Source organism: Labrus bergylta, chromosome 3, assembly GCF_963930695.1.
Source record: "Labrus bergylta chromosome 3, fLabBer1.1, whole genome shotgun sequence".
Lineage (NCBI taxonomy): Eukaryota > Metazoa > Chordata > Actinopteri > Labriformes > Labridae > Labrus > Labrus bergylta.
Genome location: NC_089197.1, coordinates 13,456,154 through 13,478,557, shown reverse-complemented (window position 1 = coordinate 13,478,557; position 22,404 = coordinate 13,456,154). Strand labels below are relative to the sequence as shown.

The 22,404-nt window shown below is 39.5% G+C and overlaps 1 protein-coding gene across 1 annotated transcript in view; it reads left to right on the top strand.

The window, feature by feature from the left end:
* The window catches only part of trip4 (thyroid hormone receptor interactor 4), a 72,040-nt gene that overhangs the window by 18,066 nt on the left and 31,570 nt on the right, over window positions 1–22,404 (top strand). Inside the window, exon 12 of the mRNA XM_020637653.3 lies at window positions 9,878–9,980. Coding sequence (XP_020493309.2) covers window positions 9,878–9,980 — 103 coding nt within the window. The remainder of the gene's footprint in view (window positions 1–9,877; window positions 9,981–22,404) is intronic.

The window sequence follows — 22,404 nt, the reverse complement described above, 5'->3', positions numbered from 1 at the left end:
CTGGGAAATGGGAACTGGGCTAAGCGAGGAAGTCTGTGTGAATCTCACTGCAAAAACACATGACTTCAGTACACCTGTCAGCACTTCTGCTAGCTAAGAAGCTAATGTATGGCTTGCTCTTTACCTGCATGTTTTCTTGAATTGCTGAATTGTTTTTCCTTTGAGAAATTGGAGCGGAAACTCAGTTTAATGTATGTTTTGCTACTCAGGCTTTGAGGGGATTTTTATTGGGGGATGGTGGACTGGTGACAGACAGCTTCAAGTCTTTTACATCAAGAGAATACTAAAGCTACAGTTGGCTCTTAAAGATTAAAACCAAACAACACCTCCATATAAAACCATAAAGGTATCTTATTTGAATAGTCATTCTTCAAAATGCGAGTGTAGACAAAAGGCAAACACATTTTTTCACCCAATGCGAAGCGTAAATGCTCAATGCATCACTGAACCTGAGCAAATACATTTTCATGACACTGTGCTACAAAATCCAATCAGATGTTAGGTTTTCCCAACATTATGTCATTGCTACAGAAAAGCTGAAAAGCTGGATCTGTCCTAAATTTGAAAAAAATATATTTTCATACATACAAAATACAGCAGGAATTTTTTTTTTTTTTTTAGAAACATAAGCTGGCATAATTGCAGCTGACATTTGACTTGCGGGACACAAAGGATCTGTCACTAACAGCAGACAGTCAAACATGCCCTCTGCAGCTGAAATAGATCGCCTGTAGGTAGTTTTCCATGTGAAAGCCTGACCTACCTAACAGGTCATCCAACTGAGCACTGGTCAGCCTAAAGGTGCTGGAGGCTACAGTAGAGATGATCCAGATTCAGTCACTAGTAAAGACGGTAAGTCAACCAAGCTGTGTGCTCTTCGGGGTAACTCTTGAACCCAAAAACCACTGAGTTTGGTTTTCAGACATTTCTAGAAGAGTGAATTACAGGTCATGTTTTGTAGTCAATTAAAAACAATCCTCTTGCTAAACTCTCGTATTACATAAATGCATATCTTGATGTTGTAATGTAACACTGCAGGGATGATTTGATCATAAAGCGCAAAGTAAAATATGTAGTTTTTCCAGCACAAAATGAGTCATTTGACCTTTTCGTCATACTGAAAAAGGGAGCATTTTTTAGGGTGACAGAAACACTTCTTTTTTCTTTTGCTGTCGAGCAGACTGACAAGGTGGCAGTAATTGGAAAATCCTGGCCCCAGTGCTGAGCGTCTAATAATGAGACATGTGTCTGGTTGTGTTCAGCATATTAATAATGTAAAAATCAGGAGCCAGTGTCGGACACTCCTCGATAATTAATGTTCACTCTCCAACTTGACACCAGTTGATTGTGGAGGTGAAGGAGTGCATTAAATTTTTAATCATCACTGTGCAGCTCAGTTTGCCTGAGCTCCAATGAAAGGGACAAAGAGAGCTGAAATAGCACCATGTTTGGACCTTAAGTGTTTTAAATGCTTTGAGTTTAAACTTTGTGAGCCAAAGCTTTAGTACAAACTTGCCGTGGGTACATGTTTGCACCGTGTGTTCAGACATGTGATGGCAGACAAAGTTTCAATTTGTGGTGTAGGAAACATATCATTGCAGTGAAAGTGCTTAAAAAAAGGGATTTCATTATTTAATAGTTCAACCAAGGGTTAATAATGTAGCTACGATAGGAAGATAGAATATGATATGATACAAGTCAATACTATATATTATACCAGATACTATACTATACCATTCCAAACATACTATATCATTCAAAATCATGCTATACCATTGCAAACCATACTATACCATTCCAAACCATGCTATGGCCCTGATCACACGCATCGCTAGAAGCGCATCGCCAGCAAACCATTATTTTCATATGGTATACAGTGTTTCCCCTAGGTTTAAAGCGTTGGGGGGGGGGTGGGGACAAGCCGACATGCCGACACGGCGACACAAACACTTGAAGGAATCTTGGTGTTCATGTGTTACTTTTAATGACAGATGTCCATACTTCCAAACCATACTTCTCAAAAATGATCGAGTGGTGTGGAAACAAAACAAACAAGGTTCAACTGAAGTCTAGAAAACAACTAGGTAACTGTCTGCTTGGACACACATGGTGTAATTTGGGTGTTGGCCACAGTGACTCCAGTATCCTGTTCAAGTTGAGCTGTTTTAGATATCTGGTGCTTTAAAGTTAGTTACACAAAGTTCCTAATTACCTGTGCTTCTGATGCAGCCATATTATTGTAACAAAAGCGGGTCATCCCTTATTCATGGAAAAGAATAATAAACATTTAAAATTGTACATATACATTGATCCAATTCTAAAGTTGGGAATGTCTAATATAAAAAAAGGCTTTTAGTTTTGAGATTTATTATTTAATTTAAGTGATATTATATAAGACACGGTACTAAAACAATAATGACACATGGCAAATTCTGTTCTGTTAACATCTTTGCACCATGACTGCCATCTGAAGCATGACTTCCTGTGGTTTATTTTTTTCCATTTTAAACACTGTTCTCACTCATTGACGGACTCTGCTTTGCCGCCTTTCATGATGTTAAGTTTCTCTTAATGAAACTCAACACTTCCTGCAGATGTTCCACAGTAAAGTGACATTAAAGGATCATTTCTCCTGAACCCGCTGGAAGGCTTTTTTAACGTGAAACAGACGGAGGAATGAGTTTGCATTTTTGGAGTTCATCAGAAAACAGAGTGGATTCTTATAAAAGTAGGATCAAACTCGTGTAGAAAACAGGAAACCAGAAATATAGGCCTGTCTGCAATGATAACTCCCACTGTCCTCTCTTATTTGGCCCTTTAAAAAATTGCATCTAAATTACAAAAGACATATTAACTCTTGGATGTATGACCTCCTCCGTAGAAACCAGACGACTGAAAGGGACAGCTAAAAATGTATGTTTTGAGTTTTGTTTTTAAAGACATTAGTATTGACGCACTCCTAACATAACATGATAGGTTGTCACAGTAGCTTGGAGCATAACGGCTAAAAGCACTAAAAAACTGGTATTAATTTACATTGTATATTTAAATTGCATTACATTGCTTTTGTATTCTGCATTTGATTTAGATACATTATTTAGAATTGTGTTATATGATCCATGCATGACCAGTGTGTTTGTTTGCATGTCTGTGCTCTAGTTCCTGTTTTGTGCAGCGATGGAAAAACAAATAATGCACCAAGTGCGTGCAAAAAATGTGAGAGGCAGTTACAGTGCAGTTTCCTGAGGGCAGCTGCGTCTGTGCGAGGGTTAATGAATGCCAGAAACAGGCTTGCGTTGTTTTGCTGAACACGATAGATTAAAGAACCATTGTGGAACCATTGCTGCTGCATACATTTCCCCAACAACACCCTTTCACCTCCCACATGTAGCCCATAGCTCAGAGAAAACCCATCTGTTTCTTCATTCCCAGGGTGAAACCAGCCTTGACAGAACTGGCTAAGCAGTATTTCAAAAGTGACGGGGAAGACACAGTCGGCTTTGTGTAGTTCCCTATCTATCAAAATCTCGGCCTCTGCGTTTCTCGCTCACCTTACCCTCTTATTATCTGTCTTTCTTACCGAATCATAATCCTCATTTCTACTCCCTGCTTCTCCCCCCGTCTCTCCTTTTTCCCTTCTCTCCCTCCCCCCTCATTCCACCCTCCTCATTTTTAAAAGCCACATGCTCCCAGCCCGTCTGGCTCAGTTGCACCCTGCCAATGAAGGGCTTTTTATTGGGCTGAGATTGAGTGCAGCCAAGCAGGGCCTGGCTGGGGCCAGCCTCACAGTCCCCTACCCCCCCCCACCACACACCCACCCCTCCCACTTCACAGACCACTCCACATGCCTGTTCTGGTCTGGCCCTGTCGCCCAGAAGGAGATTACTTGTCTCTGCTGCCCTTAATTGCCGACAGCAGCTGAAAGGAGCCAGAGAGAGAGAGAGAGAGACATTGTAGAGAGAGGAGAGGGAACAGTGTTGGCTTGTTGAGTCGTTACTTGACAAGCTTGGACTCAACGGTTTGTGTTCCTGCTGTCAAATCCTGGCTCTGTATTAGTGCATTTTATTGAGATGGATGTTGTTTTCAGCAAATGTTGGTTGGAACTCAAGGTATTTTGGACTGCACTTGAAATGAATAATGTAGAGAAAATACATTATGTGCTGATGAAAGACTCAGATGGAGTAGAGGTGGGACAGAACATCGACACAGTTATCAATCGTCATCCTAACTCGTCTGTTACTGTCTCTACATTATAGAATCACCGATGTCAATTCTCCATATTTTGATTAAAAACATACGGCCATCTCAACAGATTTCCCTGCCAATTTGACTCACTGTGTCACTGCTGCGTGACTCCTCACATCACGACATAAATGAGGGTTATATGAATGGGAGTTCACAGAAAGAGTTGACTGCAGGATGAATGTTTGAGCCTCATAAAAAAGCTAATCAGTGTGTACACAGAGCTCAGAACAACAAACCCAGAGGGAGTTTGGTTTCTCTTTTAAGGAAGTCATTACTTGAAGTTATATTTAGTGTGGTTGTATGATGCTATCTCAGAATCAGAATTTTTTTTTATTGCCAAGTACATTTACACATACAAGGAATTTGTCTTGGTGTATTGGTGCAAAATACAGTTAATAAAAGGAAATAAAGCAAAAATATACATCTTCTATATTAATGTTTAAAAAGATACATATTATACCTTTAAGGATGTATGGTGAAGAGCATTATAACCACTGTGCCCTCTCTCTGCCATGTAACTAAGACAGTATTACATTTATAATAGCCTAAGACTTTAGTTTCCCTCAATCCTTTTTAACTTCTCCCAATGAACTTGTGAATTTCATATTATTACACTTTGTTATTGTTGAATCCCCTCAGGCTTGAGCCCATCAAATTAAACAGCGGGCAGTTTATTGAATTGGCAGTCTCTGAAGAAGCTAAGGAGCTGTAAGCACTTTTCAACTCTTCCTCACCCTGTTTAGTGTTTTGTATGTAGATTTTTGTTCAGCGTGGCTCAGCTTGTTCAAATGTTTTGAATCCATTTTTACAGCATGTTGCCTTCTGAACTCCCACCCACCATGTATTAACATATCACGTAGGTCTGATTAGCCTGCCAATAAAGAGATCATTTAGTTTAAACTGTTTGGGTACATGGTGTCACATTGTCTGGCTAAAAGAGCGGCTTGAACACACAGAGGAAAAAAACGTTTAAAGATTTATTTTTTGACTTTTTATCCCTTTAGGATAGAGTCAGAAATCAAGAAGAGAGATAGTGGGTAATGACACGCGGCAACAGAGCCACAGCCCTGGGCTCTAGGAGGAAAATTAAGCGATCAATAATGTTTTGTGGTCGTGTTACGTTGGGGGATTCACACTTTTTTGCCAATAGTTAGAAAAGAAGACAACACCAGTCACCAATCTGAAGTCTGTATTGTAAATTTGAGCCTACTGTGAGGGGTCTGTTAGCCCTCTTTTGAAAGGTAAGGGTGACTTGACCCTGGAAAGGGAAGTAACCTGGCAAAAAAAACCTGTCTTTTTTGACATTTTAGTCATGGTCATGATTAAACAGATGAATAGAAACGGTTACTGAGGAAGCTTTAGAGGTGCTTGAGCTAGCCGAAACATCCTGCTCTTTCAAGTATTGTGCTAAGCTAAGCTATCTTTCTGCTGCGTAAGCTTTGGAAAGGGCTTACAGTCCGCAGTTCTCATTTTATACTTGTGTATTGAGTATTTGTATCAAAGCATGTTCAATTGTAATGATGCTTTATTGGCACCTGCCTTGGACTACAGATGTTATTTAGCCTTCATGCTAATTCCCGTATGTAAACATCTTGTTTTTTTGTTCTCTCTTCTATCAACAAAAACAATTATGAACAAATACATTTGAGCTACATTAAAGCTTCAATTTTACCAGACAGACATTTGAGTGGTGCCACATTTCTAATCCACCTCTTAGCACATTTCTTCATTTTGCTGAATGACATACTACTTGCATGACTGGATTATAGAAGCTTTTACTGTTAAAACTAAAGCAAAACTGTATTTTTTTAAAATGTATTTAATGATCATGGGTTGCCACACTTGCAAGGTGAATGTTTGTTTGTCTGTATTTTGCAGAAGAATTAACATTTTGCAAGACAGCCAGAGGGTTTGAGAGAGATGCATTTCTACTTTGATTATTAGCCAAGTGTCAGTGATATTCATAAGTAAAAGTTCTGAGATATTTATGAGTAAGTGAAAGCTGCATGCAGAGTCCTTGTCCCCCAAATGTCTGACTTCTAACTCCCTGGTTATTTGCCTGAAGCAACCAACTAGTGATATTCAATTTCCACCGGGGGTTTTTTTATGCACCTGTCACAAGATCTATACATACATCCTCAGATCTTTCCCATGTCAAACACAACACTACCTCTACCCAGAATGCCCTAGGGCTGTAACACACACCTTTCATCGTAGGAAACCAGCACTGCCGAGTTGAGTGTGATGGTAATTGTCACCTGCAGTGTTTTTTACGCAATTCCACTTAACTGTTGCTTAATTCAATACCTGTGTTTGTCAGCCTGCTCCCCTTTAATTGCATTTGTAAGCAGGTCCACTCCGACTACATTAGATCCTTCCTGATGAATATGGAGGGCTTTAGCAAACCTCCTTGTCACACAACCACAATGTTTCATGCCCTTTTGATTAACATGGGATGGAAACAATTAGGTGGGGGGGGGGGGGGGGGGGGGGGGGGGAGAGGCAGAGCAGCAGCACATTCAACAGCTTTAAATGCTAATTAGCTAATGGAGGATGAAAGAGCAGGCAACTGGCGGGGTTTCACATGAACGCACTCAAAGTCTGGCTGCAGCTACGCTCATTTCATCTGAATTTAGCAAGACCACCACCATTTTGTTTCCTTAGGCACCTCAAACAATACAGCCATCTTGTGCAACATGAGATCTTTTGTAATTATATCAAAAGGGACTTCACTATTATACGTCTAATTGTATTTTTTTTACCTTTGACATAATCATATTAAAACAGATTATCTACTTAGTAATAATCAATGATCTTTCTTACATGATTAGAGGCGATTGGCCTGGGTTTGGGTCCTGTATTTCCATTCCTGCATTTTATTGCCCATCCTCTTGCTCCCCGTTGAGGTGCTGCTTGTCAACAGGCGAGGCAGGCAACTGCTTGGGGCCCCTGACCAGTAAGGGCCCCCTCCAAGACTGACAAACTTAAAACTGCAGCAGTAGCTCAAAATGTGCAAATTTTGACCGTAGGAAACCCCCCTAATGGGGCCCCATTTGACAGCACTCTCTCTCTTTGCCCTGCTTAGCCTCTCATGTCTTCTTCCTTCATTACAATTAAACTACTAAGGGACAATGAAAAGAGGAATTATCTGTCTGGGAGTGAAAAAAGAAAGAGGAAGAGTGTTGGAACACTGGCAGACATAATGGTGGTTGGAGCGGCCTCCATTTTCGTCTTTGACTAGGGCCCCAACAGACTCTAGAATCACCACTGGCTCCCCGGTTTCCTGCTCTATCTGCTGTCCTATCTGAACAAGGGGATATAAAGCCCAAAAGTAAAATATTTTAAAGAAAAAAAGAACAGTTTACCGAGAAGTCGAAGGGGAGAAAAAAATGTCAAATTAGTAACCAATGGCCTTTATAGGCTCACTCATGCCTCCAAATTGCTTGTTTCATTTCAACCAGTTGTCCAAACTCAAAAAAACATAGTTAATGGTAGTTAGCAAGGGAATCAAAACCTCATATGCTTAGAAGCAGAAAATGGTGAATAATTAGCTTTTTTTTCTTATTCTAAGATTCAAAATGAGAAGTTACTTGGTAATCAAGTAAGCAGTTTTCTGTTGAGTGGTTATTGGAATATTTCTTCTCCAGTAAGCTCTTAAGCTTCGTTAGACGTTGGTCAAAGGAAAATCATTCTTCTTCTACTTCTTTTTTTTTTAAAGTGGGCCCTGTTTGGGTTGCTCATGTGACATGCAAAAGGACCCAATGTGTTTGCACTTAAGCACGAGATGGAATCACTGGATCATTCTGCCACGGGTTTAAAACTTGAATGTACAAGAAAACTGCATGGCACCTTTAATCATTTTGGACGTGGACTATCATCATGTTAACCCCTTCTAAATCACAGCTGAAGGACTGTCAGGAGATTAGTTTTATCATGTGGGCAGCACACTTGAAGGAGTGATCTAATTTAATTGGCGCTGCTGTGTTATTTGGAAGAAGGAACCAAGGGGCTCTTTAAGGGTCCCCACCAACGTGTAACGACTCTGACTGTTTACATATTTTATCACTTACCGCCGTATTACACTCCAGTCGACATGGACTGTAATCTGAAATAAACATCTCTATCATCTCTCCCTAGTTTGTCAGGGACCGTACACAGATGGGTTGCCGACTCTGTTGATTTCCCTTAAAAGCCCCAAATTTGTCACAACCTTCAGTGCTCCTTTGAGGGAGATAGAGAGGCTGTGAATAAGAGAGACGGAGGGGGGAGGGAGGGGTGGGGGGGGGAGGAAAAAGCATGCTGTCATGAAAAGAGCCGCTTCCTGGCTGGCTAGATGCAATCATGGGCACTATCTGATAGCGCCGGAGGAAATTGGATGAGCTGAGAGCCGCTGGCTGCCAGTGATGGGAAAGATGACTCCTTTGTCACTGTGTCAGTCAATTCCCGACTCTCACCTGAGAGACCAATCAATAACACAGGGAGAGCGAGCTTTTCTCTTGTCTCTAGACCTCTGTGTGCTGCCGGCTGCTGTCAATTATGAGCTGTAAAACAACCTCACCTTCGTAGGAATGTGGTATGATGTGTTATGTGTGTGGGAGGTATTAATATGTTATGGATCTGGTTTCATGTGATGTAGAAGAAGCGTGCTTGAGATGAATAACGATGTGTTGATAGTCAACCATTCTGTGTATATTTACTGGACGCACGAACAGCATGCATTTCAACTGTCTAATGTGCCTTTGAGTTCAGGAGATTATATCGGTAACAGCCCAAGTGTTACCATGTGCTGTCTACATGATCGTTTCTAAAGAATTACTTTGGCTTTACCCACTTTTCAAAGCTTTATCTAATTTACCTCACAAGCTATGACAGATAGCATCAGTGTTTTACCACTAAAATAAATTATTCCCTTTTCTGTGTCATCAACAGAAAGATTTCAAGACATATCTGGCTAAAATGTTGATATTTACTCAGTAAGCTGAAAATGGATTCTAAAAGGAGGTCTTGTTTGTTTCCAGGATATTACCATATTACTTGTAATAGATTACTCCCTTTTTCTGAACTCAACCCATTGGTAATTGTTAATAATATTAATATTGTTGGTAACCTTGTTTTTATTTCTCTTTTCCTTGCCATTATTGAGCTGTTGTCGCAAATTACTTTCCCCCATGGGGTATCAATAAAGCAAATCTTAACTTTTTCTTTTTAATGCCGTCTGTTTGACTGAGTGTGCATGCACAACACCTGAAAAAGGCCCTGAATGTCTTGGATTTCTCTGAACATTGTAACAAATTTCCTCTCATCTTTTCAGCTTGCTGGTGCTGCAATTGCCATCATTAGCAGTTGCATCATTAGTGGTACAATTAAAGCGCATAAAACCCAGAGAGACTCATAACGATCAGTTGCTCTCAGACGTGTAGTATTACATCAGGCGTGGAGGACATCTTGCACGATGTGGGTGTATAAACAGACACTCACTGAATGATTCATAGCCGTGATACCCGCCATCATGAGCTCTAACATATTCTGTGCACAATATGGCCATGCTGGTTTCTGTGTAAGATGCTAAGCTGTTCTTCTCGTTACCCCCCCCCCTCCCACCCCCCCCCCACCCCTTCTCCTACCTCTGCAGTTCCCTGATACCTGTGAGGAGTCTGCCTCCCCATTCGTCTTCATCTGCACCAACCCCCAGGAGATGCTGGTGAAATTCCCCATGAAAGGGAGGCACAAGATCTGTAAGTCCTTCTTCTTTCATGTAAGGGGAAGTGGAGTGGATGAAATTAGCCTGAGCCGACCAGTTTCTCTTCTCTTTTATTCATTTCTTTTTTTATCTGCTTACTCCTTTGCACTCGCACGCATACATGCATATACAAATTGACGTGTAAAAGAGTGATTATGCTAGGCACACATTCTGATTACTACATTTTCATAAATAAAAGAAAATTACATACACGTACACATGTACAGATCTTCCCTGAGAGCCATCTGTAAAAGATGGGATTGCGCTGTCAGGTTGCCTGAGGGACAAACTGGGCCTGGATGTGCAATGTTGTTGCAGTATTGTGTGATTTATAATAGGACATTTTCCCTGTGCTGCCATAGCTGCTGCTGCAAAATGATGTACCTGCAAGCTCTTTTGTTAATATTTCAAAACCCTCTAAAGACTTGAGAGGATTGTTTATGCAGCTGTGCCTCTTTCAGATCCTCCCAGATCAATAAAGGAGGCTTTTTGGGAGGCTCAGAGAAAAATAAAGCATGGGGTTATGCAGCCTTTTTCCATTTTCAGTGTTTTGCTTAAATGGATTTGATAACCTTGTCTCTATTTTGGAGAAAATGAGGGAAATTTAAAAATATTTAAAAGGTTTGCAAATGACCTGAACAATGACACATGGAATGTAAGCAGGTATTAGAAAGAGATTAAATTATTTCTTTTTGAAGGTTCAAGAGGTCTTCAAATCTTTAAAGTATAATTAAAAAAAATCTATGCAGAGCCACAATTCTTTAGTTAGGTTTCAAACAAAAAAAAAAAAAAAACACGCTAGTTACACCTGCCATTTTTGTTTTCATTTTCACTCTACCTCAGTGTTACATTGTCTCTACATTTCATTCTAACTGGCTCAAAAATAGTGTTGAATAAAAGATAGAACTCAGTGAAACATGCTGACACGTTGTTCCAGGCTTCATGTTGTGGGTTAAGACCGCTGTAGGGAAAACTGTACCTCCATTATTTAAACCTACAGTAGCTTGTAGTTTTAGGAATCTGCAACTTTCTTTCTCTTGTCGAATGAACACATAGGTCTAAGTTGGATTCTATTTTTCATTGAGCAGTCCCTGCAGACACCTTCGTCTTCTTCACTTTTTATAACTCAAAGTTTTCTACAACTCGACGGATTGGAGAGGTTGTCAAACACAGAAAGAAGATAAAAACTTAAGTAAGCCTTAACTCTTTGGCTTTGTTCTATTTAAGTTGCATTTATACAGTTTATTTGCAAATCACTACATCTGTTTTTCCATTTAGACACCTATATTCTGAACAAGTAGCAGTTTGATCAAGTCGTTGCCTGTAGAGAAATATGTCAATGCAGCACATTTCTTTTTTTTTCCTTTATTGTCTAGCTGCCCTGCAGCTTTATGTCAGCTGTGGCTGAGGATTGTGTAATATGATGCTTACTCTGTACTCAGCCAAACATGCTCACATATACCATCACCTCCTCCAACACCACCAATATTCTGAAAACCTTTACAGCCTGGAGACTGCTCATCTTATTCTCATTAAACTAACAGTTAGCATCACACGTTTCCTACATAATGTAAGAAATTCACACACGTGACCAATGGGTCATTTTAGACCAAACTGTTTTGGGAACTGTCTTTTGGAGAGCTCCCCAAGAACTTCATAAAGTAATGTTCAAATGGCAAAAGCTGTCCTGCAGTTGGCTCAACACAACCAGAGGTAGAAGAACAACTTGGTCAGAGATGTGTGCTCTTTGTGTGTTGCAGCTTGCAGAAAGGATACATGCAGACTTTGTTGATATAATTTTCTTTGTTTCATTCCATTTTTAAGCTTCTATAAGCTGTCATATTGTGTTTTAGCAATAGAAGTTGCCAGTACTACATATTCCCATCTTAGACCATCAACAAACACTTTCCTTTGGACTAATAACTGTACAGAACTTTGCTCATGGTTCCTCTTGTGCACCAAATTAAAAAAAAGGATCTTCAAAATTCCCTTTGATTTTAGTTCTTACTAAACTAACTGAAAACCTCTAGGCTGAAAACGTCTGTCTGTATACTGCTGTGATCATTTCTGTTCACAGTAGACTGATGTTGAGATGTTGGATTCATTGATATGTCCCATTGCATTTGGTCTTCACCCCGTGCATGTGTGCAGCAGCTCTGCCTACTTCTGTCATGTAGTGCACATTGATCCCAACATGCTTCCTGTTGTACATATTAGCCTGGTACTTGGACTGGATGTCCTGACCCACTGGACCTACACAGTCCGGCGTGTCTTATTCTTATCCTGTCACCAGATGCCTTTGCACTATCTCACTCTCGTGCTCCCTCGGCCCCTCTTCCACCTCAATTCCCACAGCATCACACGGGTCAAGGCATTGGCGCTCATCTTACTCAAGGGGGCTTAGCACAAGATTTTTCTCTTTTTTTTCCGCTCCCGCAGCAGCTTACATCGACAAGATCAGCTTGTCACTGACATCGCAGACCATCTCATGCCTCATCAGAATGAGCAGAGAGGTACTGTCGCCTGATTTTTCAATAAGCAGACTCGGTGCTTTATTACATAACACAGACAACTGCTGCTCTTTCATTAGCGTGTTAGACATTAATGTAGTTGATAGAGTCCTTAGTAATGTGTAAAATTAGCACTGTGAGGCTGCTAAGATTGATTCTTTCATTAAGCAAATTCTATAATCATGTAGGGGAAAGAGGGGGTGGGAGGCTTAATGAATATATCAGCTTGTAACCAACCAAAAGCACAAAGCATTGATTTTTAGAAAATACCAGGATGTATTGTAAACACTCATGTTTAGACAAATGGCCAGCTTTTGTCACCAGCTGTCACATGTCATCTGGAATTTCAGTCACAATCTTGATGTTTTATTAGTTATTTAAATTTTGCCATTAGCTGTTACCTGGCAACAACTGATTCTCCTGGGTTCCTGTTGAAAATCTAACAGACAACTGCTACAACCCCCCTTTATTATATCAGTGTCACACAAATATCAGATATAATACAACTACATTTCAGTCGAACATTTAACATCTGTTTAACAGCTGTTTGACAACTTTATGAAGCATTGTATGTTTTTGTATGAATGGGAATTGTTTGATTACTTTACTGGCAAGCAAAACAAATAAGAAGCTGAAATGATGCAGCAATCTTAATATTATGTTATGTTTGTGAGCACTTTATTTTGCTGACAGTGCAGTTTAAAGGCTCTGTATTGACTATAATCTGGTGATATGTATAGGGAGACTTTAGGACTTGATTACTAACTTAATTGATTGACATGTGTTCAGATTTAATATATTGAATAAATTAGTTTTTATCTCATTTTAAGAAAGCTGTCATAATAAAAGCAGCATGTCACAAGCTGCACAAAATCTGATGAAAACGAAGTTTCCTTTAATGCAATCAGCACATAAGAATCTGAATTGTTATAAGAAGCAGTGCCTCTGACATCCAACATCATAGCAATTACATTTTGTGGAATAATAGCAAAAGAATCAGTGTATTTTGATTTAAGACATAAAAAAATCATGGTTATGTCGTGCGTCCCATGTACGGGGCCTATAGCTCTCGTCGCAGCCGCCATGTGTTCCAGTCCAACCTCAGCCCCCCCACTCTCTACTCCCAACATTTCCTGTCTCTCATCAACTGTACTATCTAATACAGGCAAAAATTGCCAAAAATACAATTTTTCAATACAAACTCTAAAGAAAAAATATTTTTTTTGTGGAGTCAATAAAGGATCACAAAACATAAAATTGTGACACTTACATTTATTTATTTTTCATTAGCTCCTATAGAATTTTACACATCGCAGCCGGCAGCTTTACAAAGAAGAGGAGAGCTAGCACATCAACATGTAGTTTAACATAATCAGCTGCATTTCACAATAATCAAACGGTGTGTCACTAGCCTTCTCCAGCCAGTTATACAGCGGGTAGGTAATATGCTCAGCTTCTCTGGATGCAAACTCTGGTTGATCATTCATTACCCTGTGGAGGAGTCTGTGACATTTAAAATGGCACACGGCCAAGGCTCACCCGCTGTAATAAGGGAGGTCCATTATGGTTTATGGTCACATCCTGTGAGCGTTTGTATCAGTGAGCGTGTGTGTGTGTGTGTGTGTGTGTGTGTGTGTGTGTGAGAGAGAGCTCCTGTGTAAGCTGAAGGTCAGTCTGCATGTTGAAAGCTATTTGGCTTTCTGACATGAACCCACGTTTCCTTTTTCTCTTCATTATAGTTATCCTTTACCTCCCTGATGTTTAGAATAGCCTGACATCCTCTGTATGGAGATGCTCTGTGTCCACATCTACAGAAGTGAACAACAAATCATTCATCACTATATCTAAGACATTGTCTGCATGTGGTCTTTGTTAGCTCTTTTCTAAAATGCCAAACCTGCTCTTAACCCTAAACTTCCTGTTTTTTATTTAAAGCTCCTATGAGTAGTTTTTATCTGGCTATATGAAACAGACTGATATTAATACCGAACTCTCTGTATGACTTACAAAAGCAACCAGATTGCAAATCTCTAAATTGTCATGTTTAACGCTTGCAATCGTGCCAGGTAGGTGTCAGAAAAAGCTGGAGAAAAAGCCTGAATTGTTTTATGTATTGCACATGAAATGATCACAGTGAGTGATGCGTTTTGACTTTTTACACGACGCAAGATGATATTTTCATGTCAGAAAACACAACTCCCACATGTACAGGACAGGATCAGCTAAGAGATAAGAAGTACCTTTGTGTCCACAGGGGGCGCCAAAACCAATGCAAACTAAAAGTTATTCTCAAGCGCTTTAACACAGAGTTTACCTTTCAAGCTCTATTCCTCTACGTGAGTACATGATTGGATAATGTTGATAACAGTTTCTCGACATCAGCTTGTCATAGAGATGCAAACACTTCATAAAATAGACATTTTTTTTATCCAAGTCAGACCATGACAACTGCTTTTCACTATAACGGAGAGGTTGTTCGTACTTTGTCTGAGAGAAAAAAAGAGGGCCGCTTACAGTGGACACTTCTTTTCAATTTTGAGACATGAAGGGATCCATACGTGGAATTTCTTTGCTGCAAATTGAACCTTGTTTCTTTCGGGAAACAAAGCCTGTATTGTAATTTAAATCTAAGGACTGACTACTTTGGGAAGTTTTGGGAAGTTTTAATGTGTTGTGTTGAGTCTTTTCACTGTCCTGCAGATCGATTGTTCCTTTCATCATCATCTTTCCTTTTTACATTTAAAAAAAAATGTTTTTATCCAGACTTTGTCTTCCTCTTTTTCCCCGCTTCTTCTTCGTCCTAGCTTCTTCTTCATCCTTGCTTCTTCTTCTTCCTTACTCCTTAATCCTTTCTTCTTCTTCTTCTTCTTGGTATTCATATCCTCAGAACTTTGAATCAATACTCACAACTCTTTCGATAAACATGACACTTGGACTGTTTAACCTCAAAGAGCCTGAATTTGCTTGTCGCTGTTCTGCAGAACATCATTGAGTAACTTGAGGATAATAGGTGACCTTCCAATGCCTCTAAAGAATTCAAATCATATTCCTTCCAAGCATGAAAGGTGCAAACCCTGAGTAATGTAGCATGAGTGAATCAAATTGCTTAAAGCTTTGTTTTAAGAGTGCTTATCCAGCAAGACGTAAACATACAAAATAGCTTATACAAGCACTTCAACTAAAGCGCTTAGTCTAAGAAGAGCCATAGTTCTGAATCTGTTCACACTTTAAAAGGTGATTAACTCAAGTAATTTAATATATTTTGATCCATTGTTGAATAATTTGTCAGGCTTTAGGATAATGCTAGATAATTATGACAATAATTTATTTTTCATCTATAAAATCTCTTGAGGTTTTTCAAATCCAAAATATTCACTCTCAAGCTAAACGTGTAAATTAATCTTTTGTATCACACCCAGTGTTTCCCACATAAAGTGAGGAAAGAAAAGCTGTAATTGTCACCCTTTCAAGAAACATAGCAGAAGGTCCTTTAACAGCTTTCAGAGAGAGAGAAAAGGTCATTCACAGCTCGTCTTCCAGCCTGCTGCTGAGCGTATCACTCTTGTGATATTATATGAATTCAGCCAGGGCTTTGGAGTATTGGCTTATCTTTTTTCTACAAAGATTAGTCACTCCGATGGCTCTCCAGTAGATACAAAAGAGCTCTTTTTTTTCTGAGGTTTGATCCAAGTACAGGGAAGGAAGGCATGGATATAATTGCTGAGATGAAAAATACAGCTCCAGCAGCAGGTCATAATGGAATCTTTTCTTTCTTTTTTTATCTCTGGTAGCATAAGCCATTGACATATATTATCTCAAAATCACTGGAGAGTGGAGTCATTTCAAAGGACCTCAAGGTCGAGGGAGTACTTCTCCTGACGCCTCAGGCCCCGATGTCATTTTCTTCCATTTCTTCACCCAATCTTTTCTTGATGTAAGGCATTTTTCAGCCCCTTTTTAAACGCCATCTTAACATTTATTAATACCAACCCCTTTCCTGGATTTTTCCCCTTTTTCACACTTTCAAAATGTTTTATTACCCAAACACCTCTGCTCCTCAGGTATCACATTTTTAACTGATGTTCAATGTGTAGATGTCAAGTATAACATACCATTAGAATTGTAATTTCTCTGACCATTACTGATTGAGGCTATATTTAATAATGTTAAATAAAGTCCTCCAATTTTCAAAAACTACTGTACATCCTTAATGCATGTACATGTACTTTCAGTTATATATTGAAAAGCTCTGATAGGACAGTGGCTGTTAATTCTGTCAAACTAAAGGACATTCTTCATGGCTTTTGTCTTGTAGGTTTTGGGAGAAAATCACAACAAAATAAATCATTCATTTCCTTTTATCTTGTGACCTCAGTCAGATGAATATCCGGTCGGATTTATGAGTCATTACATGTTTTTCACCCGCTTGAACTGTCTTTGATCCCTAAAGCTTGATAAACACATCAGTCCAGTTAAACTCAAGACTTAATTTATGAACTTCAGCTCACACTCATTGCCACAATGATTTTGGTCATTGTGTTTCATGTGCAATATGAGTCATGTACAATGTTTGTTTGCTTTTATTGTTATTTTATTGTTTTGTTATTTATTAATACTAATGTGGAGGCAGCAAAAGTGTGCTAATTGAAATACATTTAATGGCTATATTTTTCCCATTAAGCCATAGAAGGCATTAAAAGGGTCTGATTTCTTCAAATTAATGGAGATTAGACCTTTGAGGGTTTTTTCACTGTTCAAATCCAGTTTAGTAGAAAGATGCCATTACTTGTTTTTTCTAATAGTTAGTTTATGACACCTCGTTTACAGTATTTGTAACTTATACCCACACAGACCCAGCAGCAACACATATTGTAGTTTATTTATAAGTAGCCTGCTTGTCTTATGCTTTGTCTCTATGTGCTCTGTTGATAAATACTGCCTACTGATATCCAGAACAATACATTCTAAGGACCCTTATGGGAATGGCAAAAATAATCTATATTTACTTGTTCCTGTGAAAGAGCCTCGTGCCAGGGGACTAGTGAGTGTGTATCACAAATAAATGATTCTCTTTATTTGTTATGCTTTCAACATCGTACCGTTGTACGCATTGCACTCCCAGCTCTGTGTTAAGTGTCATTTGCATTTTCCACGCATACATTATCGAGCTGTTGCAATATGTATGGCTTTTACCCTTTAGCTTGCCCCACATATGGAAATAACACATCATATTCCCAGTGAAAATATTGCATTCCAGATCCGCTCAACTAACCATCGGCTGCACTGTTACCTTGTGATTACCTCTTTGTTTTACGTGTGAAATCGCAGCCCTGTGGGATTGCAAATAGAGAAAGCCAATTACCAAACAAATGTCCACCTTCTCTCCTGAGGTGTCCATGATGGTTTTTTTTTCTCCTCTATTTCTCCCCTGCGCTCTTCCCCTGTCATCTACTGCTGGGAGACAGAAAGAGGTTAGAGCCACGGAAGTCCTTTTTTTTTTTTGGTTATTTATTCATGGATTTCCCATTTAATATTCATGCCTTTCTCACGACTATCTGGGTGCAGAGGAGAATTTGCTGCCTTGAAGGCGGCCACGGCCAAAAATCAGGTTTCAGCTCCAATGAGCCCGGCGGATGAAGGGAAAAGAGGGAGAGATAGAGAGGGAAGGAGCTAGCGGGGTTTCATGTGTTCTCTAGTAAATGAGAGGCAGGCCTTGAAGGTGACAGGCTGTGTTTATTACTGATCTGTCAGCCGGTTAATGGGCAGAGGAGAAGAGACGAGAGAGGGGAGAGCTGAGCTGTTGAGCAGAGACCAGAGCACACAGGCAGGGGAGCGAAAGGAGCCCCAAGCAATAAACTTTGCCTACTAGATGTGCTCATCCTTACAGATTCAGTAACAACACATGCTTGCTGAATTAAATAGCGTTTACTGGCAATCATTAATACTGAGAGTATTTTTGCATTATTGTTGTAAAAGTTGTCTATTCAAATGAACAAGCAGCAGTCAGGGCACATTGTAAAATGAAAGTCAATCTAACAATTGGGTTTTTAACATGCAGGTAGAAGAAACTTTTAACGTTAAGCTCTATAAAGAGACCCCACATTCGATAATTCGAGGGATTTGATTGTGTGCTAAAAAAATGGTCTGTGAAAATGAAAGAGATGCATTGGATGTGAAACAGTCAGGGAATTTATGGGATTAAATGTGATGCAGATTTAGCTTTAATTAACCTGGATGAAAAAAAACATCTGCATGAAAGCGCAGCTAACATTGTAGTTAAAGACGTTCTGTCTTCACATCAAATCCATTCTCCTTTCTCAAGTCTTTAGACAGACTGTTAGTAGTTGATTGTAATTATAGTTATTGGCACTGCACATAATGTATACCAAGCGGCTAACCTCAACACAAATCAGAAGTGCAAAAAACTGCAGTTCCTTGATTGTCCACTTGAGGCTGGCTGCAAAAGCTCTAGAAGTTAAATACACACCCATGCATATACCAATACATTTTTTTAAGTAAAATGTCATGGATTATGGTATCAAATGCTTTCTTTAAATCTATAAAAACTCCTATTTCATACTTCTTATTATCAATACAACCAGTGATTTCTTCTTATAACTCCATTAATGGCTGAATATGCGATTTTTCACACTTGAATGAAGCAGAAATCAAGTATATCCTCTGAAAATAACTCTGCCACTGTCTGTGATGTTTTCCAAGCTTTCCGAGCCGTAGCTTGTTTGTTTACATCGCCGGGATGGCCGGCCGGCTCATCCCCTCGCGTATAAAAGTTGTTTAATTGAGGGACTAGAGAAAAGAAGAATAACATCCTGTACTCACTGCTTATTTGAATGTCACGTAAGCGTTTTTAGATCACGGTCATTTCGTGTAAATTTACATGCAGTAAAGATAAAGATCGCTAGCATTAGCATGCTAACACAACAATGCAGCGCAAGTTGTTTTGGTTTCATGCTGGTGCTCAAGGGCGACATCTGCTGGATCAAAAAGTTGCATAGTCTGCCTTTTAATGCCATTGATGTCGTTCTATTTGCTCTAAAACATCGACTGACAATAAATGATGCTTTTCACTGAAATCATCCAACCTTCTAATAAATAGCTTTTCCAATATGTCAGAGAACTGATAGAGCAATGAGACAGGCCTGTAGGTGGTGTAAGGTCGTTTGTCATCAGCTTTATAAAGAAAGTGTTGAAGATAAGATAAAAGATCAACAATGTCTCAACATGATGCACTAACTTGAACATGCCCAAAGTACTGCACTGACTTGAATAATAAAAAAATCATGACTGTATCCCATGATTATCATTTCCTTTTAATGTAGATCTATGGATAGTTCACAGGCTGTTTTTTTTTGTTTTATATTAAATGTCATAGTATTGAATTGATATTATTTTGTAGCTTTAATGGAGACTTGCTTTGCCTGACAGCTTTGACGTATTTGATTGCACTTGAGCCCAGTGGTTTTATCAGCTGCCCTTGGTAATGAAACCTCTTGGTTCTCCATCTCTGTGAAGGGTTGAACTGAACATCCTGTGTAAAGAAATTGCCCTCTGTTGCAGCAATAGATTTGTCCTTCCTTATCTTAACTAAGCATTGTTGCTGCTATCAGTCACCATTACACAAGTCAAAGCAATCAGCCTTTGACGTGTTATGGTCTTTGTTATATGTCACATTCTAGCACCAGTGGCATGTTCTCCTTACTTAACAGAAGATTTAGTTATTCTTTAAACAGCAGTCGTCTGTGTCGAGGAGTCTATGAATATACTATAGATGTGTCAGAGTGGCGTACTCCTCTGGTGAGGTATGGATGTTTTTCTGTATTGTTGCACAACCCAGTTTTCTTGAGGATGCCTGCGGGGGTTTTACCCTCGAGGTTCAAATTGATTTAGTCTCCAGGAATATATCGTGGATGAAAGTGTAGAACTGCAAGTAATGCCTTTTTCATGCACTCAGCACAGCAGATTTAAAAAAAACAACAGCTTTGGAAACACATTATATCCAGACTATACAAGTGATATTCATTTTTCTTTTTCCTTTAGAGAAAAAACAAAAGTTACAACTCTTTTTTGGCCTTTAAAAGTAGTTTTCTTACCACAGGTTATGAAGAAGACAGCTGATCCTTCCTTTGCAGTTTGAATGTTCAGCTGCTCATGTGCTCGGTTCATAAACTGCCCGTGCTGGTTTTCCTCCATCACCCTGTTCTTGCAGCTAGAATGTCAGTGTGGCTCATATTTGTGGTTTCCTTTGAGCTTTTAGTTGTTTTTTTTTTGCATGTCACTCACTGCATACCCAATGTGCAAATAGAAAAGTGTGATACAAAGAAACACATCTGGTTCATCTCTTTATTTGACCGGTTCCTTATGTTGCATGCCATCCGTTTTTCTGTTTTCATTCCCACAAATCCTTTTGTTTTCTCCACTTTGTCCATTTTTTCTCTCCCTCGTCTTTGTCTCTGTCCTGTAATCAATCTGGGTCAGCCCTGGGGGGGGGGGGGGTTGCAGACAGATGTGCTTTGCAGTGTGATCGATGTCTTTGATTGGGGAGAGATTACTCCTGCCTGTGTGTGTGTCTGCGTTTGTGCGTGTTCGACTGATTGGGAGAGGTGTGCTAGTTAATGTGAGCACAGTCAGCCCGCTGCCCTGACTTTGTTCATTTGTTGTGTTAGGAATTGAAGCTCAATAGGTGGATTATTAACAAAGTTCAAGTGGCTGACTGAGGTGAGGATGTTAAACTAGACATGGTCAATGAGTCACTTAAGATGGTTAAAAAGTGTCAGGGGATGTTTTTTCCATCTAACTGCAAAGCACATTTTTAACCATAGTATGAATTGTGTCAGTTTTTTTGCATGGGTAAAGTCATTCTTGAACAATTGTTTGCATTGGCACATTCATATGATTATGACTTTAATAATGTAAGGAGTGGCCTGTAGAACGCACAGTTGCGTTAAGTAAAACATTGACACAGTGCTACCATAAGGCCGTCAACATTTCTTTCAAAACACATCTTAACCAATGTTACCATCTTATTGTGCTTGTGAGAAATAGCAACAGCAGTAATTTCTCTCCGAGGAGGCTGTCAGCTTTCCATCAGCTGTCAGCGTTTTGCCTTCAAAAGAGCATTTGATTCCTGTAGTTTTCCTCTCCCCCTGAAAAGAAGCAGACAGATGTAAAAGCCATTAGCCTCGGGGAGAGAGAGCACAGATGTGTCAACAGGGCTTGACTTTTACAGTCCAAGTGAAGTCTGAGAAAACAGCGGCTGTGTGGAGGCCTGTGTGGCTGAGCAGTGATCCTGGGACACGGTCGCACAGCGTTGCCCCGGGACTCCAAACAGACCGTGACTCTAGTTCTCATTACAAGAGCGGGTCAGACCACCCCAATACGGAAAATAAATAATGCAGGGGAAAACCTGAGTGCTGCCACCTCACTGACAACATCCACACAGCCGTGTCCTTCATGAATAAGTGGTTCAACCTTTTATATACTCCTACTGTAGGCTGGGTTTTTACACTCCAAGTATAATGGAGGTTTTCAGCCGAGTGTTAGCACTGCAATTTGACTATGGCAGTTACTGACTATTTTCTTGGTCAGTGGCTTGTTGGAAGGTCTTTTAGATGTCAAAATATTCTTTGCTTTATCCTTGAGCCCTGGTTTACGTTCTCAGGTGGCTTGTTACTTTTTATTGGTAAAAATAAAAGCACATAACCTGGGTTCTGTATTTACATTTTGCATCAATCTCAGTGGGAATGAAAAATAATAAAAAATAATACACACAACAAAATAAAAAGAAATTACATCATATAACAGCAATGCACTAAATAAATGTAAAATGTGCAATCTGTTTTAAAGATAGAATGAAAAATTTTGCAATTAGGTGTTTTGTAAGGATTTCAT